Below are 26,543 nucleotides of genomic sequence, written 5' to 3' on the forward strand. Positions count from 1 at the left end.
TTTCCCAGGTTCTGCTCACAGAGAAGGATTAACACAGAACTCCAGGTGAGAAATTCCAAGAGTTGCTTCAAGTATGGGACAAAGGAAGAAGCAGCAGCAGCGGTGACTTCACATCATCACATTCCCGTATCAGCCAAAGAAGAAAGAAGAGGAGGCTTTGGTGAGAGAACAACCCACTGAAAAGAGTATCTAAATATCTGTAAAAGCAGATTGTGGTGATGCACCTGTAAGCTGAGGTGAATGAGCGCTTCTGAGAGCTTCTGCTGCTGAGTCTTTGTCCCTTCCTTCCATTTCTTCCTGATCACTAACTGTGTGAGATGTTCCTGTAAGACAAGAGATCTCTGCAGCTATTCTTCCTAAAGTCTGGGTTTGAACATAAGAGTCTCACTTGCTCAGCCATTTCAATCTCTTCTAGTCTGGTAATAGCCAAGATTCCAAGCTTTCATCACATGGCAACCATCAGCAGAGAAAAATATTAGAACATGGGACTGGAGATGTCTATGTTGGTTGCCATCTTGAATTTTGGCACAGAGCCATAGAAATTAACAGTTTAAATAAAGTAATTTCATTTGTTTGTTTTGGTTATAATTTCGGTCATTAATTCAAATGCCCAAAATATTTGCTGTTGTTATACTGGACAGGATTTTAAATCTTTGTTTCACTGTGGTATACTTGTATTCTATGTGGCTTATTTTGTATTTTGATTTGTTTGTTTAAACTCTGTAAACTTTTTTAATTGGCTGTTTTCAGACCCAGGCTTTATCGCTATGGCTCAGGTGCATCTTATCAGTTGCAATAGTGTCTTGGTGAAGCACTCCAGTTAAAATTTGCATAGTGTTATGAAAATTAGTTTGCTTGTGTTAGAAAACAATGTCAGCAGCTGGAAATTGTATTGGAGAGAAGATCCATCCATCCTTAAAATGAAAAGGAAGCAGCTTCAGCTGTGGTTCAGGAAGCAGCTTCAGCTCTTTGTTGGTGCCAAGTTAAAAGGAAAACTCAGTATTTTGCAACTTCTGCCTTGTCCAGCAGCAACGGGTGTGGCTGATAGTTCTCAAAGGTAAAAAACCCTCTATTGCTTGATTCAGAGTCTTCAGAGATTGGATTCAACATTCTGTTTGATCTCTTTTCTTACTCTTTCCTCTGTCTTTTCTAGTTTGTGTAGTCAGAGTTAAGAGATCATTCAAATGTGTTGATAAGTAGGTAGTGATCAACCCAAAGGATGGACAAAAGAAACTGTATCAGAGGGGGAAAGTGTTTTCTCTTGAAATGGTTATGCTTGTGTTCACTCTTCGATTCCACATATTTTCTGTCACTCAAGACCAGATAAATTGTGAGAAGGTTAAATAATTATGTTCATACCTTATTAGTTTCACCATCACTTGCTTCAGGCATTAATTCATAGGAACAGAACATGCATTTTTCTATTTCTGGTGCACTCACACACGTGACACACTGAATACTTCACTTGTCCAAAATGCAGATCTCTGATACAGCTGTTCCCTTCATTAGCTTATCTTTAATTTCCATAAGACAGTCACGACCAAGTTCACTTCCTTCACATTTTTGTTGGTTTATGATTAGTGAAAGTTTAGTTGCAGAAGTTGTTACTTCAGACTTGTGCTCATTCTTAGCAGCTGTGGGCTTCAAGACCACAGGCCTTAGGTGTGTCTTCTCACAGCCTACTCTGCTATGCATGGTATTGGCTATCACCTCCAGCTCGGTCAGAGAGGTTATTTCCATGTAAGATTTAGCTTCAGTAACTAACAGTTCTTTCTTCCTCCCGAAGGATCTAAGTTATCCTTATTCCACTGGGTTTTAGGATTGAGTAGCTGTAGGATATACATCCTCGTGGACCTCTAATCTCTGCTTTTGTTCTCTAGTTTGTTTGTTCAGGTTATCAGAGCCACTGCTGAAAACTGTAGAGAGGTTTGTAGGATAGAGGTTTAGCTAGCTCAGGAAGGTTGGTTGTCTTATAGGAATCATTGTCAGAAGCAACATTCTTACATCTTTGTCAAGAAAATTACCAATTAGTGCTGGCTTATTAGGAACACAGGTGAATTATTTTGTCCGTTTTGCCAGTATCACACCCACTTATTTTGGGATAATGGTTTGAACTTGGTTATGGACATTTTTCCTGAACTTCTTTGCATTGCATTTTAGATGTAGCCAACCACCATATCTGTAACTGTGATGACTTAGTAGCAGTATATTAAATATCCTGTCTCTAAGATTTTTTAAAGATTCAGGAAAATGCACAGTATAGTCTAAGACCCTTATTTTGAAGGGATGAGTTTTGTCAGGAGCAGTGAAGACTTGCATCCTTTTACCTGAGAAAATTTTTCTCCTGCTTCTGACAAATAAAAAAAATCAACCCAGGAGTATCAAGACTAGTCCTTTACCTGAAGCCAAACACCTAGACCTTAAATTCCTATTTATTCTCAGGATGTGCTCAGCCAGAGCATCAAATGACATAGCAGTATTCCTTTGTCTGGAGCATCTGCTGATCACATCTCTGAACATAAATGCTGATACACTGGAACATGTGCAATAGAGAATCAGGAACAAATTGTGTGATTCCAGCCTCTTATTTTTTTTCCTCTTCCTGTATTCTTCAGCCTGGAGTCCATATACCTTTGTGCATGATGTGTGCTGTGTACTGAAGGGTAACATGTATTCTGTCTCTTTGCAGCTCTGCTACCTCTATGTCTGTCCCTTTCCATGAGCCTCTCAATGCTGCAGTTAAGAGATTCAGTGGGGAAGCATAGAACTGTTTCCCACCTATCCTGGGAGAGAAGGCATTTTACAGGAAGTGTTTCCTACTACAAGGGAGGGAAGTAGAATAGCAAACTATTTTGGATGTATAATAGTTGCACAATGGGAGTACAGTTATATGTGTTCCTTAAGCGTGGTTTATTTTTTCTCTGTATCCATCAATGGTTCCATCAGAAGTGTCCTTCTTCACTGCAAGAAAATTACCAATAAAAAGCCCCAACAATTATTCCGCATCTATTTATCTATTATCTAGTGGTGACAGTTAATAATGTAATCAAAGGATCCCCCTCTTCTCTGATGTTTGGATCACTTCTAAATTACAAAGCCTGTTCTAGTGACAGAGAATCAGGCTTATTAGTCTCAAAAGCAGTAATGTGCACATTAGAATGCTGGAGGCTGAGCTAATGAAGAGTTCATACAGCATTTTGTGCTGTATTTTAGGTGAAGAGTGTACCATGACATAAAAATTAAGGGGAGGGATATTAGATTCTCTCCCTTCCAGAAGAGCTGACTTGTGCTCAATACATGAAGTGTCAAGTTCCTTTTAACATGTTTTATCTTGACCTTTAAAACAGACTCACAAGGCATGTGAGTGCCATCAGTGGGAGATCATGTTGTGACCCTAGACAAACCACTTAGTCTTGGATGCCAACAGAATGGACTGAAATTTCTATACTCAAGACTAGATATGTTTTGGATAATTGTGATTTGTTGGAAATGCTCCTCACTATGATGCCTGCAAGGTTAACAGATGTATCTCTGATATGGGTTCCACATTGTGGAAGGAATTTTTGGTATGAAGACCTTTGTTTATTAGTAGGAATCTCAGTGCTGTGCCTTTTCCTCATAACAGATGCTCTCCATATGCATGGAGTTGAGTGGCTGGCAGTGCTAGACCATTCTTCTTTACCTGAGGAGCTTATTGATGTACAGATGACTTTACAGGACAGACTTGGATTCTCAGCATGCATTCTCTAAGGCCTCTATCTTGTACTAATAAAGCACTTCCGGTAATTTTGGATTATTTGCTGGAAACAAAAGTAGTCTGGCTCCTGTTTTATTTTTTTGTATTTACTTGATAAAACTGCCAAGGACTTTTTTCCATAGTCAATCCTGCATTTGCTGATAATCCAAGGCTCACTGTTTGAATATGAATGGATTATTTGGTGGTGTATAAATAGTTGGATTTTTTTTGGTTGCAGGAAATGACTGATTGATCTTCTTCAAATTATTTCCTTTCTGAACACATTATTCTTATGGTTCTCTCATAAGTTTCTTCCAGAAGAAGCTTCTGAGCTTTACTTAATTCTGGGAGTGGGCTTTTTTTCCTTCTAGAACCTCATGTTTCTAGAGCTGAGACATCCTTGTTTACACCAAACATCAAGAGAACTTTATTTAGCTTTACAGAACTGAGATTGCTTATACCAACAGCTTAACATTCATAGTTTTCTTTGTGCAGAATGTAGTTAATTGGAAAAGAGATAAGCAAGGAGGGATGTAAGGGAAAAGTTGAAAACGGAGTAATTGTTCACAGTCATGCCCAATAGAAGTAGGAGCATAAAATGAAAGTAACAGATACAAGTTTCAAAGAAAAAAACTAAGAAAGTAGGGGGAAATGGCAGCCTTTTTCCACAGTATGTACTTGACCTCTGGAATTTCTTGCTACAAAATGTGAATACAAAAAAAGAGTATGTGGTTTGAAAAGAAAAGTAGACAAATCCATGAAAAAGTAATCTGTTAGGGCATATTAAATGTTAAAACTGAAAAACAAGAGGTTTCTAAGACTTTTCAAGTTAGTCTTCTGGGGGAGTCTCACAGTGGGCTGTTCTAAATTCAAACTTACACATCAGGCATGGGCTGCTGACCTCTGTCCATCAAGAGCTGGGCTAGGTAGTCCTGTAGCCTGACTTTGTATGGGTTTTTTGAGAGTTCCAGTACAGACTATTAGAACAGCCAAGACAAAGCTACTTTCATGACAATGGCACGTTCCACCAGAATTCATTCTGTGATGTTTTCTTAAGAAAAGCGTCTATTGCTGGCATATGCCAAGTTGTCACATGCAATTTTGTCTGTGTCACATGTCTATGCTTTCACCTAGATGGGCACTACATATTGCACAGCCTTTCAGAATGATGAAACTTTTAAAAGAACATAAGGGGCACCAAGATCCACCTTTACACAAATTGGGATTTTGGAGGAAAGTAGGTTACTATGTGGAAGTCATTCATAATGTGATCCTTGTAAATGGTTAATCGCATAAATATGGGAAAAAAACTTTCCACTAACTGAAGCTTTTAAGTTACCTTATTCATACACATTTCACTTCTTGCCATCTTTGTCTTCCAAAGAGTTTGAGTGCAGAGCACCTTCAAGGTGAATGCACAACACAGCATGTCTTAATGAGCCTGGTAACTTGTTCCTTCCTACTTTAGAACACTGCTGTCCTTTTCCAAAGAATTAAGGTTCCCTGCTGACTTAGAGATGAGTAGTTAGGAAATGCAGACTGATCTCAAAGTTGTGGATTCTGAGTCTTCCTTTGTAGTTGTAATGCAAGAGGACAACTCCACTGAACTGAAGGTGACAACAAGTCTGCCCTGAGGAGTCTGCTCTGTTACCTTACCAAAAAAGGATTTTATTGGCCCTCATTGAGAAGGAGTTTTCACTGCTGTTTTGAATTAAAAGGAAAGAATCACAGATCACTGTGGAGACCCTGGTATGAAGCCTTTGCGAGTGGTATTCAGTGAATCATAGTGGTTCCCAAGGGAAAAGACTATACTTAACAGGGCCTCTTCTCCACAAGTCCATACCTACAGCATAGACAGTGAGCTTGAGAAATCTTCTATTCTTTGAAAAGAGGTGGCTTCTTTATCTGACCTCTGAGACAAATCAAATTTGCCTTAAAAAGACCAAATTTGATGCAGTTCTTGAGGATTTAGGGGCTGTTAAAAATGTGTATTTTATTAACAAAATTTGTATCATTTGTTTGGGGCAGGTGAAAGAGGTGCTCTTATCTCTAAAAGCAATTTCAATGATGTATCTGACATTCTGCCTTCTGCTGTTCTGGGTTATGCAACAGAAGACAACCCCAGAACATTAGTTCAATTTGGTGCCCCTGCAAGAATATTTTAGAAAACCTTATTTCACCATAGTTATAGCAATGGTAAAGTGTAGTCTCCTTTCCCCACACAAAGGGGAGACAAGTTACAGTACTCAGTGTGGTTATCTTCCAAAATCATAAAATCTCGCACAAAAATATTGGGGGATATTGAGCTGATCACTTATCTTGAATATTATCATGTCAAAGGTCAGGAGGGAGTCTTTGAAAAATTTCTGTACTGACAAGTCAAAATGCTTTACTGTCATCACTCCCTATAAAATTGTTTTTTTCTGAGTCCTGGGAAGAAAAACAACAAGGGATTTTTTCCACACTGTTTCCAGTAATTATTATATAGGATTTACCTCATGATTTTAATGTGGTTTTGCCTTATTTATATGATCCTCTGAAAAAGTTATGCTGTGTCAGATACATTTAATATATTTAATACACTGTTCTTCAAGGTGCAGATAGAGAGCTATGAATCTGCTGGGAGGTTTTAGGCATCCTATTGGTGCCACTACTTACATTGCTAATGCTTCCCAGTTGCATGATGCTTCCCCCATTCAGTCTGGGGTTATCTTCCTTCCTGAAAGTGTTTTCTTCACTATTGCTTATTCCAGGAATTCAATGTGGAATACATTTTGGCTGTGATACCAGCCTGGATTTTTCTCTTTTTCCTTATCCAGAGACCTACAAAACTCATGTCTCCATATGTGTAGTAAAACTTTCTTTTGAAAATTATCTAGGAATAAGGATTGGTGGCTCCCCCTGCTAAATTGTGGCCCAGGTATTTTAAATGAAGGCAGGTAAAATTGACAAAAAGGAAAACAATTTAAAATGTGTATTCTGCACAATGTAACTGCTGCCATACTACACTTTACTGAGATTTTATTGCCATCTCTTTTATTTTGTTTCTCTTTGTTTGTTCTGTTTGGCTTTTTCCAGTTCTTCAGATTAGCATGACAGAGCACTTAGCATGGTAGTATCTAAATGAGATTTTCAGATCCTGAAGCACATTTAGCAATTATTATATCAAGTCTCCTCTGAGGGGGCAGATGTCAAATTGTGTCATGCAAAGCAGGTTGTTGCAAGCTGCATGTCTTTCAGAGACTCCTGTGAGTCAGACTGTCTGCTACTGCTTTCCCCTGCAAGCGGAGTTTCTTACAAATCCTTGAAAATAGTGGTTTTCTCTCAAGCATCTAGTCAACCTGCAAGAGGATTTCAGCACTTCAGAAGGCCAAAATTTTGTTTCAAGAATGGGCCAGAATATGGTTACTATGACATTCCCCAGTCATTACACTACATGCATTGCACAAATCCTGTAAGATTTGCCCGTGGCTGCACAGCAAATCTTTGTTTTGTCTGCTTCATGAAGAGGATAATAACTTCAGGAGAAAAAAGAAATCCTTCCTGAAAAATGTCAGGAAATCTGGTTTGATATGACCCAGCTGGTTTCTTTCATCAAGTGATGTATATGCACTGGCCACGATACATTATTATAATGCCTTATTTCTGAATCTGATGAGTGAATATCTAAACAGCTAGTGAGAAATGATTGAGTGTTGGCAGACCAGAAAAGGGAAGTCCGCTTTGCTTTCTGCAACACACCTAATGCCTACATGTTAATTTTTTCCTGTATTGGCCCCATGTGCATAGCAATGAGGTATCTTTTTCCCTTTTTTTCTGTCACACCTGAAGGATGGGTTGCCATCCAGAGGGACCTGGACAAACTCAAGAAGTGGGGCCATGGGAACTTCATGAGGTTTAACAGTGTCAAGTGCAAGGTGCAGCACCTGGGTCAGGGCAGCCATGGTATCATCACAGGCTGGGGTGAACAGATGGAGAGCAGCCTTCATGAGAAGGACTTGGGAATGCTGGTGGGTGAGAGGCTGGACATGAGCTAGAGAGCCAGTTGTGTCCTGGGCTGCATCCAAAGCAGCATGGGCAGCAGGGCCAGGGAGGGGATTCCTCTGCTCTGCTCTGGTGAGATCCCACCTGCAGTGCTGTGTACAGCTCTGGGATCTCCAGCACAGGAAGAACAGGGATCTGCTGGAGCGAGTGCAGAGGAGGGACGCCAAGATGATCAGAGGGATAGAGCACCTCTCCGGTGAAGACAGAATGAGAGAATTTGGTTTGTTCAGCCTGGAGAAGAGATGGCTTAGGGGTGACCTAACTGGGGTCTTCCAGTACCTGGAGGGAGCCTACAAGACAAAAAGATACTTTTTACAACATCATGTAGTGACAGGACAAGAAGGAATGAATTCAAACTGAAAGAGTAACTTTAGGTTAGATATTAGGAAGAAATTCTTTACTGTAAGGTTTGTGAGGCACTGGAACAGGCTCCTCAAGGAAAATGTGGATGCTGGAACCATGGGGATGTTCAAGGCCAGGCTGGATGAGGCTCTGAGCAGCATGGTCTAACAGAAGGTGTCCCTGTCCATGGTAGGGGGTTGGAACTACATTCTTTAAGGTTCCTTCCTTCCAACCCAAACTAGAACATGATATTTCCTAGTCAGCTAAGTGGAATGAGAGGCAAAGAATATCACTCTGCACAAAGATCACAACCCTCCTGAAAGAGGGAGAAATAAGTCTTTGTCTTCAGAAGGTACCACTTAGTATTGCATGGTTTAAATTAACAGTAGCAGCATAAACCAGCATAGGGGACAGAGTTTCTGCCTGGAAGCTGTTCACTGAGTTTGCAGGATGTGGGAAGCCAATACTGGGGGGGGGAGGGGTGGAGGGGGAGGGAAGGAGTGGAGGAGGGGTTTGCCATAAACCACAGATGTAAAGAAACCATTATTCATTACTACATAGAAAAGTCCTTATCCGTAAGTGTATTTTTCATTAAATCATAGGCCAGTAGTGGAAAGGGCCCAGCTGGTTGGTTGAATGCCTTCAGACCATCTCTGCATCTTTCTAAGAAACCTAGCTCTGTATAAGGGTGTTATAAAGCAGCCAAGTAATCGTGATCTTTAATCTTGGAAATTGGTCTTTCCTGGAAACACAGTGCGACATCTGAAGTGCTGTACCATATTCTTTCTGTATGCATAAGTGGCATCTCAAATGCATTACTGTCATTTCGAGAAGGGCAGCCATTAATTAACAGTTTTCATTTGCTGTGTTTCTTGTTGTTACACCAGAATTCATTTCTAAGACAATCTATTTCATAATGAGTAAAACTGTCTCATCTCTTCTGTGTTGAATTGTTGCATGATAAAGGATCTTGCATTTGTATCTGAAACCTCTCTTCAAGAGAGGACCAGAGACACTGAGCTTTGTTGTTTCTATCTGTCATTTCTGGAACTGCATAAGAAATTAACCAGAATTTAAATGAATTCCCTGTATGTCAAAAGAAAATACTGGTAAAGCAGAGATCTGAAAGTCCAGGTGTTCTTTTACTAAACACAGTAATTTTATACAGCTTTTGACCAATCTTTTCTACTGATTTTGAATGCAAAAAATAATAGATGTTATTTTAAAATAACTAGAAGGCATATTTGCATCCTTGCACTATATCCAATTTGCTGCTGTTATTCTAAACCACAATTAATGTAGATTATAGGCAGCCAATAAAACCCCGAAGTAGTATAGTTTTCCAAGTGTGCAAATACCACACTGTTGACTCCATATGTATTGAAAACTGTGTTTTCATTATTGGCTTCATTGCCTTTCAATCATCTATTAGAGAAGACAAGCCAGTACCACAGAGATACTCTTTTGTATGCCACTAGAAACACTTGTAGTGGGCATAAAACCTTTTCTGCACAGCAGAACTGGCTCTAGAGCTGCATTTTGGTTGCTGTGATACTCAACCTGCCCTGCATTGGACTTGAGATCATATTGAGGATATCTGTCTCCTAAGACATTGCAATGGATACTCTTCATGGGATGGCTGTAGTGATTGCATTTACAAAGAAACCTGAGCCAGACCTCCTGTTGTTTTGGTGAGAACATTCTAGTCACAGATAAGGAAAGCTTCAGAGCGGCACAGAAAAATAAGAAAAGGATCCATGAACTGAGAAAATGAAAATTTGATAACTACAATAGAGAGATGTAAGACATCCCAGGACCCAGCAGAACATCATGGTGCCAGAGGAGTGGACAGGTATGTTTGTCTTTTATTACTTTTGGGCACAGTCCATCTTTCTGACTGATTGTATTGATGTCTGTTAGTTATATGGAAAGGTGAAACACCAAGCAGCATATCCCAGTTCACAAAGTGGTAAGAGGAATGGACTTTATGTAAGTGCAATGAGATTGCTAGAGACCATCCAATTCAATGCCCAGGGAACAAAGACTCATTTAGTCTGCAAAGACCATTCTTTGCTGAGGTATAAGTGTATGTTCTGTACCCATTGAAGCAGTTTCCTCTCAGAGCTCTACAGTGCACTACAGCCTGAAAAACAAGGTGGTTTTCTAGGTTCAGGACCTAGACCAAGTTCAGGTCCAGGCCTTTTGTGTACTGTAATAGTCTGCCACAGAGAAACAGGGACTGCACAGATGGTTGGTTGATCATCTGTGTAGGATCTGCCTTATGGTACTGCAGAATAGGGTTTTTTCACTCTAACCATTGATCTTTGTTGAAGAGACAAACTGTGCTGGGATTGTTTTCATCAGCTTTTGTTTGTTTCTGAAACAACAAAAGGGAACTGTTGAGAGCTGTATTCATTGTTGGCAATGAAGATCCCACTTTTTCTTTCCCATTGGCCTCTTCAATTTGCTAGCTAGTAACAGCACAGTAACTGCCCTCTGCCTGCTCACACAAAAACCTGAAACATTTTGGTACACTTGTGCCCAGGAGTGTATTCAATCTGTTCCTAAGCGCCATGTATTTAGTATAGTTTGTTGCTGAATTAGAGCTAAAACACCCCTAGAAAAGTTACTTTAGTTTTAAGAAAAAGAAATTTAGTCTCACAAATCTAATTCTCAAATATTTCTACAGAAATGGAAGACTGAACAGAAAAGCAGTTACTGAAATATGTTTGATTTTAAAAAATACTGTTCCCATGAGTGTACCTGTGTCTATACTGGTTGGACACCCCAGGACTCTTCACCCCTGATTTTCCCTTGCCATTTTGTCTCCTTTGCCAAGAGGCAAAAGGTTTGGTCTTTCTGCCAGCCCTTCCTGTCACTGAGAAGCAGCAGTGAACAAGGGCTAGTAACCGTCCCATCTCAAGGGGCTGCCAGGGTTAATCCATGGGTGGTTCTGATGTGCTCAAAGTGCCACGCAGAACTTTGAGTGTGCAAGTGTTCTAGCTCAACCCTTTGCAGCTCCCCCTCTTGCTTCCCTGTTTATTAGCAAGGAAGCCCTTCAGCTGGGTGGGGAGCAAGGCCAGCCCAGGGCTTGGGAGGAACAATGACCAAAGAACAGACTGCAACTTGTAAACCAAGACCTCCCTTGAGGCTGCTACTAAAAGGAGATCAGAGAGAATTCTGCCAGTAGGCATCTAGGTTTCTTGTACACACACATTCTGTGGCCTGTCAGCATGGTGGTGTAGTCATAATGCATTTATTTGCTCCCTCCCTGGGCAGGTGGCAGGGAAGCCTGAGCACAGAGAGGCACAGGGTACAGTAATACTGTAGTGCTGCAGGACTGATCAGAGCTTTCATCATCACACCAATCACACAGGTCAGGGAGCCCCAGAGAGATGAAAAGGATAAAGCACCGGGGAGTGCCTCTGTCAAGGCACCTGGTCTAAATGACACACAGGTTGGCAGGCTGCCTCCACTGACCCACCCTTGCTAACCTCCATCCAGTTGGTGGTGGTGCAGGAAGGGCTGTTTATGGGTTTATTAAGACATTTGAGTTTATACGGTTTGGCAGCCTCCCATGAGCTATATGGAAGTGGCCACTATTATAAAGGGCTTGATGGGAGAGCTGGATTCTAAGCTGAGGTGGAGAGCCCTGGCCACAAGTAATTAACCAGCGAGGTGTCATTTGACACTCAGTTGCTGGGGACCAGGAATTGGGAGGAGACAGGGAGGAACCTCTGTGGTCTCTAGAACATGGCTTTTAAGTAGCTGTGTTTTTGCAAGTCAGAGACAGCCTAGGAGTCTCATTGGCATTCAGCACCAGAGAATTTTACCTCTGGGAGTATCTATGGCTGCAAAAGCCCATTTAAAGGACTTCACTTATTTCTTGCCCAAGTAGCATCGGTAACCTTTTTTATGAGCATCAAATCAGTACATGAGAGGAAGGGTGTGTTATTTACCTGGATTTACATGTCTGTACTGGCAGACCATATGTATCTTCAAATGGACGTACAACATTTGTCACCTGTGGCAACTACATTGCCTTGGATATTTAAACAGTATTGCTGAAAGCGTTTTACGTTTGAGGGGAGCTTTATATGAATCTATCAAAAGCAGATGCCAGCAGTGATGTACGTGTCTGAAGGACTAGGTTGGAACAGGGCACATTTACACCAGGTACAGTTTGAGGGTAATAAGAAATTTCCATTTTGGGATTTTCTTGCTGACCTAAATTCTGTCTGTTCTTATGAAGAAACATTTTGGAAAGGGTAAAAGTTTTAGACTGAGAATGCCACAGCAGTAGCAGTTTAAAACCAGCAAATCATCCAACCCTCAAACAAAAAAACCTGCTTGTGAAAAAATAAGCATTTCCCCCCACCCCCAAATATTTAATTTTTTACAAAGTTTTTGAGATTACTATTTTTTAAGTCTTGGCAGGTGAGACCAAGTTCAGGTCATCATGCAGAACACCCCAAAGCACCTCACAAACCACAACAGACAAGAGGTCCTCAGGTGCATCAGATCACAAATGAATAGGCCCAGTATTCAGGTACCCACAGATGCTCCTGCCCTGACCCTGAAACCATCTCTTAGGAACTCCAGGAAGGTAAAAGAGCTGAGTGGAGACATCAGTCCCTTTGAAAATGGACTCAGCACCCTCTTTACTTGTATTTGCCCACCCTTGGTAGGCTGACTGGGAGCCTTGCAGTTTGCATTTGGAACCCAATAGCCAGGATCTGTCAACTGAACTTAGAGGTTTTGGCAGACACAGTTTCAGTTGCAGGACTCCTGGAGCACAGCTCTGAGGAACATTAAATGCATCTCTGAGCACTTCTCTTAGCAGCTTCCCTGCTTGTGCATTTTCCTTCCCTAAGGAAATTGCCTTCAAAAATTCCTCCTACAGGGAAAACCTTTAATACTTCAGGCTAATGGGGAGGGCTGAGGTCTTAAGATAGCTAAAGCAAGAATAGAAAACATCTCCCCTTTTCCATTCTCCCTTTCACCTGCTTTCTCATTCTCTTGCTTTCCCATCTCTACCACCCAGCATTCAAATACACAGCAGTTCTTCCATATTATCCTTTTCTTCTGCACCAACTGTCCAGCCATTTTGGAGAGTGCGGCCTTTGTGTCACCAAAGTACTTCCTAGAAGGAGCATTACACTGCCAAGACGACCAAGGAGTGTTCCAGAAGAAATCCCCAAGGGCTGCCAGACTCTCAAGGTTTGGCACTTGGCCCTCAGCATGCGTAGTCTCTGACCCCCAGTTCTCTTTGTGTTAGCCTGGGAGCAGGAGAGTGGGTGCTGACAGTTTTTTCCTTGGCTTTGGGAGGGCCAGGGGGCCTTTCAGCTGCACTTGCAAGATTTCACCACCATGTTGGAGAGTTGCTCCACTTTGGGGGTCCTCCCAACATAGTACAAGATAGTGAGTGGCTCCAGGTCCTGGGGAACACAGCAGGGTGAAGCAGATGCCTCAGGGTTCAGGGTGTTATATAAACCCAGCACCTGCAGGAACAAAGTAAATGTTGTGACAAAGTCAGGAATACATTTAAGTTGGTTGAGGAACATGAGGGGGCTGCCAAGTCAACAAGTCTCTAGGTGTTTGCATTATGCTCATCAGAGGGTATTTCCCCAAGATGAGTAATACTTCCCTGTCACTTCCTCATCATGGCCTGCTTCTAAAGGGTCTCACCTGCTCTGGCCTGACTCTTAAGAGTTTTTTGTTTTGTGTTTTTTTTTTCCAGTTGTAATACCCTTGCTCTTTGTGACTGATGCCTAAGGGTTGAAGGAGTTCAAGTAGTTGTCTCCTTTCATCTCTAATTTGGTACAGCAGTGTGTCACAATTTTTGCTTTTAACAAGGCTGGGTGTAACCAGCCTGGGGCCATGCTGTCTTGGATTCTATTAAAGAAACCAGAAGAAAGAATATCAGTGCTGCTTATTTCAAGCAACATCTCCAGATAGCACTGGATGGATGCCAGTCCTCTTAAGTATCCACAATTCCCTCCCAGCTTTGAACTGTCTGATGCCTTCTCCCTCCACTCCACCCTCCCAAGTCATTACTATAATACTAGAGCCAGAACAGTGTTCTGTGGGACTCTACTGGATTCTTCCTCCCAGCGGGCCTCAGCCCACAGATGACTATACACTACAGCCATGTAACCACTACAGAACAGTTGCCACATTTCTTGCCAGAGATGACCACTTCTCAGCAGTGAGCATGATCTCACCTGCAGTAGTGTGGTCTCTTCAGTGTTCATCTGGTATAAACGACAGGGTCTGGCACATTGTATTTTAACTACTTTACAGTCTTTGGGGATGAGAGGTGCTAAGGATACATCCTATTCTATCATCCAGATCCATGTAATTGCTGTTGTTGTGGTAGAAACTCTCTGGGATCCTAAGCAAAGTACCCCTGGCTGTACCGCAAGGTATTGTGCTCTGGGGCCACTACTCAACAGCAAGTTAAACGCCTGGTGAGAAGTTTTCTTTTCATCATGTCTTTCCTAAGTGGTGCTGGCAGGCTGTCAGCAGCTATATTGTTCTGAAGTTTTCTTTGATCACTTCACTGATCTTAATACTTGCTATTTCCTTTCTTGCTTAAGATCATTAGGAGTCATTCTAAAGTCTCCTTTCCCTCACACTGATTCAGTCCAGTTACCTTCTAGAGAGCTTCTCAGGACAACCAGATGGTAAAGCTCCATGCCCATTACCCTTTCAAAGCTGTTCATTCCCTTGCTTTGTCTTGTGCTTACTGCCCAGCATCTGTTCACTTCTTCCTTCCCACAGATCAGCTGTTCCCACTGATATTAGTCCTTGAGCTTCAGTGAACCTTACTGCTATGTAGACTGTCAAGAAAATGTTAGCATCTTTCCTGAAGTATCATCTTTGCCTAGTTACTTGTTCTTCAGCTGAATCTGCTTTTTCCAGTAACTTTTACTGGAATCTGAAGTTAATTTGCTAGTGAGCTGTTGCATTATCTGGATTGCTGCCTTTTGTCTTTTGTGGACAGAAGCACAGGATTTTCCCTCAACTTTTCCTGCTTCAGCATTGTACTGTCTGATCCTTAGTCTCTCTTTTCCTCTTGATACTTTTCCCATGCCTGTGCTATTTTATTACTTTTAATTTCTTTGCTCTAGCCGGGCTCAGACTGTATTCTTCCCGAAGTCTGACTAGAGGTTTTGCCTAAGTTACTTAAAGACATTTGCTTTCTGCCAAATTTTCACTCAAAAATCTCACTGCTGTAGGTCAGGTAGGATTTATGCAGCTGGGAAGGATACCTGTGAGGAAGGAGATCTTACTGAATGGCTGTATTCACTTTTGGAAATGGACATGGATTTCCCTGCGCTTTTGAGCTATAGATGCTACTTTAGGAGCAGATGGCAGGCACATGCCATTGCACAACAGTTTTTCATGACAACCTGGCACAGAGTGTAGAAAAATCCTGCAGTGCAAACTGCAGGAGAAATTTAGGAAGAAGATAATTATCAGAACCAATGTTTGATGTGAACAATTCAGTTCATACTATGGCCACTGCCAAGTAAGTACCCTAAAACCATTAATCCTGCTGTTTCACATCTTATCCAAGAGACAACAGCACCTTTCTCCTCAAGATTTGCCTGAAAGCAGACTCAGAACTGACTCAAAAGCAAGCACATTTTCCCGGCTGAACCACCTAGGCTTTTTTCTTCAGTTTCCTCAGAATGTTTTTTGCAAATATGGATCTGAAACTTCTTATGCTGCTTTGAAGAGACTGGATATTGATCAGACTTAGGGAGGAAGGGGCAGTCACAGCCACAAGCCATGGCAGGATAATATACAGGATGTACCGTGCTGTGAGTGGTGTCTGCGCTGCGAAGGTATGGACAAGGGCCTGAACAAAAGTTAGCAAAGTAGCCCTTAGGCTCATGGACCCATTTCCAGCCAAGGTCCTGCCGGAAGTCAATGTACAGAGGACGCACGCAGCAGTTCTCCTCCAGGTTCCTGAAACACAGTAGTGAAACACAGTCAATCTATAAAGGGGGCCTTTATATGCAGTTGCAAGATGCAGCTTCCTAAGCAGAAGGACTCGTACCAGCAGTGCTGGTGGGACATGGTGGCCGCATGTGCCAAGTGCCAGGAGCGGCACAGCCAGGCAGCGGTGGCAGCTCAGCAGCCGGGCATTGCACAGGGCTGCTGTGGGGCCCCACCCAACCCGTGTTCCGGGAAGGTGCTTGCGCATCTCTTTGAACCAGTGGCTCTGCCAGAAGCACACAGCAACTCTGCTGAACTGGTCAATGGCCCTTCTGGCACCACAGTGACCCACAGCCCCCTTGGAGGGATCTGCCTTTTCTGGTGGCATGGAGTCTCGTCAGGCTGCCCACCTCAGGCACCAGGATCTGAGCAGGTTTCTCACTTACTGGAAACAGTAGTTGGTATCCAGGGCCCGTTTCTTTCTCTGGCTTCCCAGCACGGGGCTCTCCAGTCGATGTGGGGGCAACATCATCAAGATGAGGTGGGGATTATGCAAGTCTTTCTGCTTCTTCAAGCGTCCCAAGTCCCCACGTCCATAGTCATCCTCACTGTCAATGCCTTCAGAAAAAGATGATCCACAAAGAAGAAATCAGCATGGAAGTGGAGGATGCAACAGCACCTTTCAATACATTTGACACTCTCATGCTTGCTCTTGAACCGGGTTCAGGCACCATGTCTACTTACTTGTTCCCTCAAAGAGACCCCTTTATTTCTGTTAAATTTTACTGTTGAAAGCCTGAAATAGAGGCTTATGGGCCACCTGTTTTACCATTTGCAAACTGCTGGTGGGGCCCTTAATCCATCCCACTCACTCCTGGCTTGAGTCCCAGGATAGGCAAGAAGATGAATGGTTTAAAGAAGATGTCAGATAATTGGCACTCTGCAGAACAGCCTCAGAAATGGAGCCTGTGGGGGCCAGTGGCTGCTGCCCAGGGCTGCAAGCCAGGAGGTTGCTAGTTCTCAGGCCAGCCAAGCCACTGACTCTCTGAGCCACCTCACACAGGATGCCTAACTTCCTTGTGTTTCAGTCACCCTAACTGGAAAGTAGAGCCTCTGTGGAAATCTGAGAAGGCATCAAGTTGAACTTCCAGAGAGACACTGAAATACAAAAGTACTTCTTTCTGCAGACGCTCATGCAAACTCACTCAGCCTGCCCTTACTTCTTTTTGTAACCTGTGTATATAGTGGATATACCCATATAATGAACACACAAACCCAGATGCATATGTTTTAAGACAAGTCTTATGCAATGTAAAGTTCTTGCATACACAAAGCAAGAACTCATTTTTTTCTTTATATGCTTGAGGCTTTCCCTTCCCCAACAGCTCCCCCAGCCCAGCTCTTTATCACCTTTGAACTTGATCTCCAGGACTTCATTGAAATTCTCCAAGATGTCCCCATTGGACTGGAAAGAATGGCAAGGACAGTGTATGCTAATTTCCAGGCCAAGGTTGGACTCTGCAAAGAAGATGACTCTGTGAGAAACAGTCTTTCTCAGCTGGGACAGCTCCTGGCATAAGGAAGTTCTAAGGAAGTTTTACACATGCTGTGCTAACTCTTAGACAATGGGTTGGTCTCAAAGTCAGGCATATTATCAGAGTTGAGGAAGACACTGCCTTTGGAAGAATAGGAAGAAAAATCCACTAGCTTCACCTTTGCCAAAAGCCTTGCTCTTGCTAAAGGGAACTTTCTGGAGAGGTAAGAACGGTGCTTGATAGTTTTTTTAGGCTATTCAGCATCCAAAAACATTTGTGAACTGCAAGGAGCTTCCCTGGATAAACAAATATTTTGAAGAGCTGGCTTTTGGTCTCTTAAATAAGTTTTGTCATCCTCAGTACCTACTGTATGGCTTCTGCGTAGTGTCTGAAAGGAGAAATCTGAAAATAAGCAAGTTGGATATGGACAAGTAATTTTACTGGAAACATTTTTCTCAGCAGCTGCAACCTCCTGTTTTGTTGAACTGCTAGCAGTCTAAGTCACACAGACTTTCCAGAGGCAAATCTACTTTCCTAATAACTTCCTGGACCAGTCATGCTGTGTGGGCCTGACTACAGGAACATAAGACTCTTATGAAAGCTCCTTTTTTATGTTGTGCCATGAATTAAAACATCTGGCTTCCTGGGGCATTGACAAGGTACCTAGCACCTTTTTTCCTCAGCACTACATATACTCTGTGATCTCTTGTCAGCTAATGTGCCTGCCCAGTTTGCTGCAGTTCCAGCTCTGAACTTCAGCCATCAGGACACAACTTAGATTGCTTGAAATAGGAGGAGCCTGAAAGCTCACAACTTAACCTTCCAGGGAGCAGCTTCTTGCCAGTACCTGCATTCCAGTCTTCAGTGGCACCTAGCTTCTATCTGTGAGGCCAATCCAGCTGTGAGTCATGATGACTTAGGCTCCAGCTGTGAATGGGGTCAGTGTTCTTGCTGGGAACTGCCCCATAACTATCTGTTGGGCTGTGCAGTGGTGGCAGAGGCATGTTCTCTGCAGTGTTAAAGCCTCCATCTGTCTAGGTGTGTCAGCCTCTGGTATTTCCTCACCTTTTTACCTGAGAAGCTGTACACAGCTAAATAAACCAGGATCCTTGCTGTTTTTTCCCACTACGTTTGCTCTAATTCACATAAAACTTTAAGTAAAGCACTTGTGATTTTCTGTGATCATTTAGACAAGCAGAGGGATCCCCCCTGGGCTTAATTGTAAAGAATTTCCTCCAGGGAATGAATCCTCATTCTGACTCAGCCCACGGGGCTGCACGGTGGGGCTTCCAGGAGAGAGACAGGAATCTAGTAAATGTCATGCACCGAGGAAGCTCTCTGGAGGAAGGCTTTTTCTCAGACTGATAGAACCTGTATTCTCTGTGAGCCAAGCTCCTGCAACCAGGGGACCAGAAAGATACTTCTGTGAATATTGGTCCCCATTTCTATGGATGCCTTGACATCCAGTCCAGCTAAGACCCCTACCTCTGTGCAGAAGCCACTCACGCACGGTCTCGGTGACATCGAAGGACAGCCACTCAGGGGAGCCCCGTGTCTGCACATTCCTGCCACTGAGGTACCGCTGTTTCGCTATGTGCTCATCTGGCCGAAGGATCTGTGTCAGAAGGAGTGGTAGAAAAAATCAGACAGTGCCATGCAGAAGGAAGGGATAGCCTTCAGTCTTTTTTTCTCCCACAGTTTGCTAAAAACTAATTTAGAAGGTAGGTCTTGGCCAGTGAGACACCAGGAATAGCCTGGGTCGGGTGAGAAGGACATGCTTCACAACCAACTTGAACTCCAGAGATCTACACAATGCTTATTTCTGTGTCCTAAACAGCCCCCCTCTCTCAGTTCAGAATTGTTTTGGGGCACACATATAGAGGCAGAAGCACACGGCAATTCATTTAATGGATGGGTTTGTTTTTGTATATATCTGTGGAATATGGATCTGGATTAAAGAGTAGAACCACCTGTGGTAAATACAGCATCTTGCCACAAGTCAGCTGCCCAGGAAGCCAATTTACTGAGTTCTCACTGTGGCATTTTCAGGTGTCCTACACTCTTCAACTTTTGTCAAACCACACCAGGGGTGTTGAAGTTTGGAGACCTCTGCTCTGACATCTCTTCCCACTTCCAGACGAACAACCACAGCACATTCAGGGTGTTCCTTCCTGCAGACCCCAGGCTGACTCCACAGACTACTGAACCTATGGAGAAGCTCTTGTCAGCTGTGTCATCTGGTGGAGAATTGCTCTGACCTTTGATGCTGGATTCCAGGAAGTCCTCAAGAGCTACCACCCAAAGACAATTTTAGCTGCACTCTTATGGAAAAGTAGACAGACATGAGCCTGTGGGAGTGTGCTGCCTGGATGCTAAGCTGTATCATTAGGTAGTCCAGCCTATTACCACTTCCAAGCCTGAACCAGACCTTATTCTGTCAGTCCCTAGGTTCAAAGAAAACTCCAGGTAAGTATCTGGATTAACAGGTGTCCTGTCTTGTGCTTCTGGGGAGCTGCTGCTGAAAGGAACATTGAAAGCAAGCACTGTTTTTCTAGTAAATCAGTGACAAGACAGAGAACTCCGTCCATTGCATTAACACCAACTGTACTGCAGCAGTCAAGAAAATAAAACTGCCAAGGGTCCTACACATGATATGACAGAAGGGTCAGAGCTGCTCCACTGCTGAGGGGCTCCCCATCCAAGTGGGGAAAGGGCAGCACTACATTGTAAAAGGAAAGGAAGGTGACTGTATCACTGCATATGGTGGAAAAAGCCTGGATTACAGCATGCACTTTCTTCTCTCTTCCATGGTTCTGCACATATCAGTTGGGACAACCGTTAAGGAGTCAAGCTGTTCTGGGCTCAGACAGTGGGGAAGGTGGTAAGAATACTCACCTGGAAGAGCTCAATGCGCTGCTCACTGCGTTTGGAGCTTGGGTTGGGCACGCGCAGCACCCGAAACTCAGCCCGGAATAGGTTGGTGCTGTTCTTCTCTGCTGACGATACATTAAAGCGGAACACATTGGAGGTGACACCTTTTGGACAAAGGCCCAACTCATCTAGGGGAAAGAAATACAGAAACACTGAGAACCACATCTCTGAGGGGCAGGATCTCAAAGAAATATTGAGAAAGGTCTTTCCAGTGGAGATTTCTCATTCAAACATCTTGCCACCTGTGAGGCACTGCTATCTAGCTCAAGATAACACAGGATAAATTCACTCAAATTTGGTCTACGTTGCAACATTTTGCAAACATTCCCACTACTGCCATCATTATTTCAATGCCACAAGACAAAGAATCAGTAGAGATCAGCTACAGTGCGTTAATTACCATGTTCTTCTAACTCTGATCATCAAATGTTGCTAATACTTATGAGTTGGCTGCATCCAAAATGACAACACAATCTCCAGGCAATGGGACAATCTCACTTGCAGTTAGTGAGGCCTATTCCCAACAACTAGGATGCTGTTATTCTGCTCACAATGGAGACATAAAGCCACATATGAAGTGATTCCATTGCTGCTGAATCTTAGTTTTACAAATCTTGACATTGCCTCCTAGAATGGAAGCCACCCCGTATCAAAAAACACTAACCATGAGGTGTCAAAGACTTTTTAGAGCAGTGATTATCCAATGTATAATAAAAGAAATGGAGTTTAAAATTGGTTCTCACTTATGAACTGGAGAAGAAATTCATGAATAGCACTGGGCCTGTGGAGATCACAGACATGGGAAGGAAATAATGCAGCAATCTTCTGCTTCCATGTGTGCCTGCTGAACAGAAAAACCCATTTCACAGTTGCCTCAAAAGAGAGGAGGTAAAACCTTTCCAGTCCAAAACAGAGTCCTCAAGAGCAAGTAACACTCTCTTCAAAGTGACCATTTTGGTCTTATGGAAGCCTTTGTTGTTGCTGTTGTTTCTCTCCTATTGACCTTGTTAGCTTTCAAGGCTCTAGCATCATGAAAGCTTCCAGCAAACAAGACACAGCAGCTCCTGCTCTATGTCCACATGCAGGTTTGTTTGCAGCCCTGCAGAGCCTCTTAGATGACCTCTGACTGTTGTCCAGTGCAGCAAGAGGCTCTTATATCAGCTGATATTTAAGTTGCTTCTAAACAGAAAGAAACAGAAGGAAAAACTATCACCTGTTCCCAGACATGGTTCCAGCCTGTGACAAACAGGCTAGAAACCCTAGGTGGAACAACCTTCAAATTACATTCCTACAGGCCCCTCTTTTGATCCCACCATCACTATCTCCCCTGAGAACCAGCTTCTGAAAATGGGATAGTGTGAAACAGCACCTGAGTGCAGAGGTTCACCTTCCATGCCAAATTCTGATTTCAGCAACACTGATGTACACTCCTATCAATGGAGATGAGGGTCTTCCTCTGTGCTACACACAAATTCAGCAAGCAGGACCCTGCCAGTTTTCAAGGATGTGTTTTTAGGGTGCTGAAATTTTACTCAATAAGCTAAGGACCAGATGCTGACATTGGGCTTTAATTGGAGGAGTTCTTGTCGTTATTGCTACTGAACAGAACAGCATTCCCATACAGGAAAGTCTCTAGCTGTTATTGAAGATGTGGCTGTTCAGGAATCCCAGGAGACCAGACCTCACTGCAGGCATGAGCTGGCCTGCTCAGCCCAAAAAAACCCCTGCATCACAAAGAGCATCCCCAGTCACCCACAAAGGGCTACTGTGGGAAGTACATCCCTGCAACCAATTCAAGGTTTGATGCTGCAGAAAAGCCCAGCAAAAACCCAAGTTCTCCTTAAGTGCCCAAAGATGCTTTCCTAGCTGAAGTCTAACACTGATTACTGTTCTGTGCCCTCAGCCTAGGCTGATGCAGTGTTTCAATAGCCCCTGAAGCTGCTTTTCATGCCTAGCCCTATTAATATTGCTGTTAACAGCCTGCCCTTTCCTTTCAGACCTGACTGTCTGGCCATAAGGGGTGTCCCAATTATCATCAAAAATGCCTTTTTGCATCAGACCACTGGTCCGTCTAGCTCAGTGTGTTTCCAACAGCAGTGCTTTATCTGAAAATCTATTTAGAGGCTGCAAATATGGTCCTACAGCACAGAGCTGATGAGAGACAACTAATGTGTTGTCATCTGCTTAATGTTTTTGCTAAATTAGACAGCCATGGTAGTAACACATTACATCTATTGTATTTCATCTGCTGTGAAAGAAAGAAAGCTACATTGCTTTCTACCTACTTTACCATCAAGGTGCTGGTCTTGGGAGATCTTCCCAGTGAAAACAGTAATAGGTCGTTTCCTTTCTCTAAAAGCTTCATGTTCCCTTTGTACCCTGGGAACAAGCCCTCTGTGATGCAGAAATGTAGTGGTGTTCTGTATTTCACTCTAAGCCCTATGAGGCTGGAGCTTGTTTCTCATAGCATGAGGTTCAGCATAGAGGTCTTACTCCCAGGAAACTTGACAGCTTTGTGGTAAAGCACTTTTTTGCATGAGGTCACAGGCAAAGGCAGCAAGGGGATTTTTTAGGGAATTTGGTCCAGACCCAGCTGAGATGTGTTAATCACCCTGGAATCCAGACCTGTTCACCACCAGCAGCACAGAACAAAGGCTGGAGGCAATATTCCTGCAAACTCTCCCAGTCCACAACTCTCAGTGGCAGTAACCAAGCCTAGAGACCAGGAATCTCTGACACCATGCGCACCCCTGCCAGGCTATGCCTGGTATGACATATCCTCACAACTGGACCCTGCTATTACTATGGAGTCAACAGCCCAGAGTTGTTCACTGCACCAATGGTGAAACCAGTGGTCTCTTTGTGTGATATAGAGAGCAGATTCTTTTGGGAGCTTCCACCTTCATACTACTGCTGTAAGTGAGGTGTAGACTCACTGCATGGTGCTGCATCCAGCAGAAACAGCTGCTGTTTCTGGCAAACCCTAGGAAGGCTGATGGCTGTGCAGTTCAAGTTTGATGAGAAGGAAGGGTAGGCTGTCTGTGAGCAGGTATTGCCTCACTCTGTATTATACCCCTGAATCATCAAGGTGTTTACATGCCAAAGCTGCATTAACTTTAGAGAAAAAAGTTGATTCATCTGGAACTCCACAGGTGGCAGGTTTGGAGGGAATAGATGCTTGGCCCTAGTGACCCATTACTTTAATTGCCTTCTCTCTCAAGCTGCCTTGGGAAATGGCATGTTCCTCCTTCAGGAAGGTAAACAAAAAGTTATTTGCAGGATTGTTGCAGATGCTTCCCAAGCTTGAACATAACCAAGTCAGTGGTTAAGGGGGTCTGACCCCTCTGAGTTTTATGAGATCCCTGAAGTAAATGGCTGGTCAAAAGTGAGTTATTCTCTGAAAGAAAATCACTTTTTATTCAGGCAGTGTACCTGAGAGGCACAGGGGAAAAGACCATTCTGTGAGTCACCAAGCAGCTCAGAGAAGGGATGGAGAATTTGGCTTTCCTCCCTGCTATTTTTGCTCCTCAGCTCTCCTCACTTTGGGGCCTTGCATCTTTGAAAAGGATGGATTCTTTGAGCCAATATGGCACTTGACTAATAGTCTGGAGCTAGAACAGTTTGAGTGTGCACACATTTCAAACTCATCTGTATCATCACTGCAGTTCCTTCAATGGAGTAGTCCCCCCACCTTCCCCCAGAGACTGGCTTTGGCTCAGAGCATGCTCTTAGATCACCACCTGGCACAGTGACAGAGTCATGGGAAAATTGAACACCAGCCACTTCTGAAAGATGCGGGGCCAAATTCAGCCATGGTGTAAGCAATGAAACTCCCCAGGTTTCAAAAAGAGTGTCTCTTGCCACTATAATCTGTCTGGAGTTAGTCTCCCCTAGTGTGACCAAATTATAAAGTTTCCTCTTTCTCTGGGGGGTGGCACCTACACTGCCCACTCCCAGAAATTTAATCTCAGCACTACTTGGTCTTTTGAACCTATGTCCTATGGGGACATGGGACAGGATTATTCATTTCTACAGGAATTTTCCCAAAGCCATAATCCCTGCTCATCACTCCTTTTCATACACTGTTTCTTCATTCCACTTTCCCCTCAATTTCAGCCATATCCACACCCCTAACTTAATTTGTTGTGCTTTGTGTTTTCCCCATTTCCTTCCCCCCAAAATGCTAGTGCATAGAGTGGCTGTACTATTTTGCAGACACTTGGTTTTCCCATATATGTTTATAATTTCACAAATTACACTTCAGTAGGTCAAAACCACTGAAATACAGGTAACCTATGCCCTTTCTGTTCCTTGAATCTGTCTCCTGAGCTAAGAGCTAATCATATAACCATATGGAATGCAGTCTGCTAGAGATTAAGTAAAATTTGTTGCATTTCCACACTGTAGTTTATTCCAGCTCATCATATGTGTCAAGATTAACATAAACCTGGCAGAGTAACTGCATTCTGAGACTGCCTGCACCAAGTCACAACACCTCCCCAGAACTGCTGGTGCTCAGATCTTGTCCTCAGGACACCACAACATCACAGGAGAACACCCTGGATAGTGGTATGACTGCATCTTCCAATTCCAAGGAATCCTAAACAAACCAAAATTACTGCTTCTGCCTACATGTGCTCAGCATCTGCAATCTGCTTTGGGTTCATGTCTGCTTAGTCTCTGTCTTTGTATCTGCTCAGTTTCTGCGCCTGAATCTGTTTAGTGTCCACATCTGGGCCTGTTCATCATCTGCTCCACACCTGCTCAACATCTGTCATGTTTCCTCAGTGTTTGTGTTCCCTTGGGGGTCCCTTTGGCATCACTGTTTGCTTTACACCTGCTCAGCATCCCTGTTGTCTTCTGCTCGCTCTCTGAACACTCAAGCTATCTGAGTAACACCTTCATCAGTGTCCTCCAAGCAGCAGTCTCTTCAGTAGGTGCCTCTCCACCTTCTCTTCTGCTGGCGCGGGTGCTGCATAGACCGGACAGTTGTCTGTACCTCTGCGGCAGGCGCTAGAGCTTCAGCAGGGAGGAGGCCGTCTACCTACTGTCACCCAAACGCCAGACCTGCACCATCTCCCAGACCGGTGCGCAGCATTCACCCCGCCACCCGCACTGCTTCCCCCTCCCGCCTTGTCCCCATATCAAGGCTCTAGGCACGGGCTTGGCTCGCCGTGCCGGCCGGGGCCTGGGCCGATGCTGCTCCCGGACCCTGCCATCCACCGTCTCCAGTGCCGGCCAAGCCCCGCGCCGTCCCGAGCGCCCCCTCCCCGCGGCTCCCGCTCACCTTCATACCCGAGCGCAGCCAGGCGGAGACGCGCCCCCCCCGCCCGCCTCCGCCCCGCCGGAGAAGCGGCCCCTTCCGCGGGGGCCCGGCGCCCCTCGGCCCCGGCCGATCGCCCCTCCCCCGCGCCCGGGATCCCGGGCAGTCTGCCCCGCGGGCGCGGCACCCCGACCGGCACGGGGGGAGCCCCGCACTTACTGTGCTCGGGGAGGCCCTGGATCATGTCAAATTTATGAATCTCTTTGGCATAGTATTCGGACTCGGTATTGTCCTGAGAACAGCTCTCTTCCTTCTCCTCCTCCATCTCCTCCAGCAGCTCCCGAGTGCTGTTATAGAGGGCCAGGATCTGGTAGGGCACATGGGCCGGCCCCACGGTCTCCGGGGGGCTGGTGAGCCGCAGTTTGCTCAGGATCTGCCCTCGGATGGCCTCTACCCGCTTCTTCTTGATGTGGTCCAGGTCCAAGGTGGTGCAGGAAGACAGCGAGAGGCTCACGGTAGCGAAGCTCAGCAGGGAGAGCAGTACCAGAGCCCTTTGCACGTACATCTTCATATGTGAAGGGGCGGCGGTGGGGGCCTCCGGGAGAGACCCCCGAGCGGCGGCGAGAGGGCGCGGGGAACCGGGCGGTGTGCTGGCGGCAGCCTCCCCAGAACCCGCAGGCTGAGGCTTGGCGAGGAGGTGCATGAACTCACTGCGCCGTGCGAGACTCAAGACTTCCAGGAAGAG

At 44.2% G+C, this 26,543-nt stretch overlaps 2 protein-coding genes across 2 annotated transcripts in view; one reads left to right on the forward strand and one right to left on the reverse strand.

Moving 5' to 3' along the window:
* TTLL5 (tubulin tyrosine ligase like 5) overlaps nucleotides 1-49 on the forward strand; it is a 118,909-nt gene extending 118,860 nt beyond the window's left edge. The window contains exon 33 of the mRNA XM_062494308.1: nucleotides 9-49. Coding sequence (XP_062350292.1) covers nucleotides 9-49 — 41 coding nt within the window. The remainder of the gene's footprint in view (nucleotides 1-8) is intronic.
* A 13,406-nt stretch (nucleotides 50-13,455) lies between these two features.
* On the reverse strand, nucleotides 13,456-26,543 carry TGFB3 (transforming growth factor beta 3). Its single transcript, XM_062494397.1, has 7 exons — nucleotides 26,018-26,543; nucleotides 20,500-20,663; nucleotides 19,090-19,219; nucleotides 17,480-17,587; nucleotides 16,516-16,687; nucleotides 15,946-16,099; nucleotides 13,456-13,623 (listed from the first exon to the last, which is right to left on the reverse strand). Exons 1-7 carry the CDS (start codon nucleotides 26,499-26,501, stop codon nucleotides 13,465-13,467), a joined length of 1,371 nt encoding a protein of 456 aa, XP_062350381.1. The 5' UTR covers nucleotides 26,502-26,543; the 3' UTR covers nucleotides 13,456-13,464.

The sequence above is a fragment of the Cinclus cinclus genome, chromosome 6 (assembly GCF_963662255.1).
Source record: "Cinclus cinclus chromosome 6, bCinCin1.1, whole genome shotgun sequence".
In the NCBI taxonomy this organism is placed as follows: domain Eukaryota; kingdom Metazoa; phylum Chordata; class Aves; order Passeriformes; family Cinclidae; genus Cinclus; species Cinclus cinclus.

Bases quoted from the DNA above. Each gene is read 5' to 3' on its own strand.
- TGFB3 (XM_062494397.1), bottom strand. From the start codon at position 26,501: ATGCACCTCCTCGCCAAGCCTCAGCCTGCGGGTTCTGGGGAGGCTGCC. The intron at 19,220-20,499 runs GTGAGTATTCTT...CTTCTGACACAG, and splicing joins AGCGCATTGAGCTCTTCCAG to ATCCTTCGGCCAGATGAGCA. The intron at 13,624-15,945 runs GTACATCCTGTA...TTGTTCCTGCAG, and splicing joins CAGACACCACTCACAGCACG to GTGCTGGGTTTATATAACAC.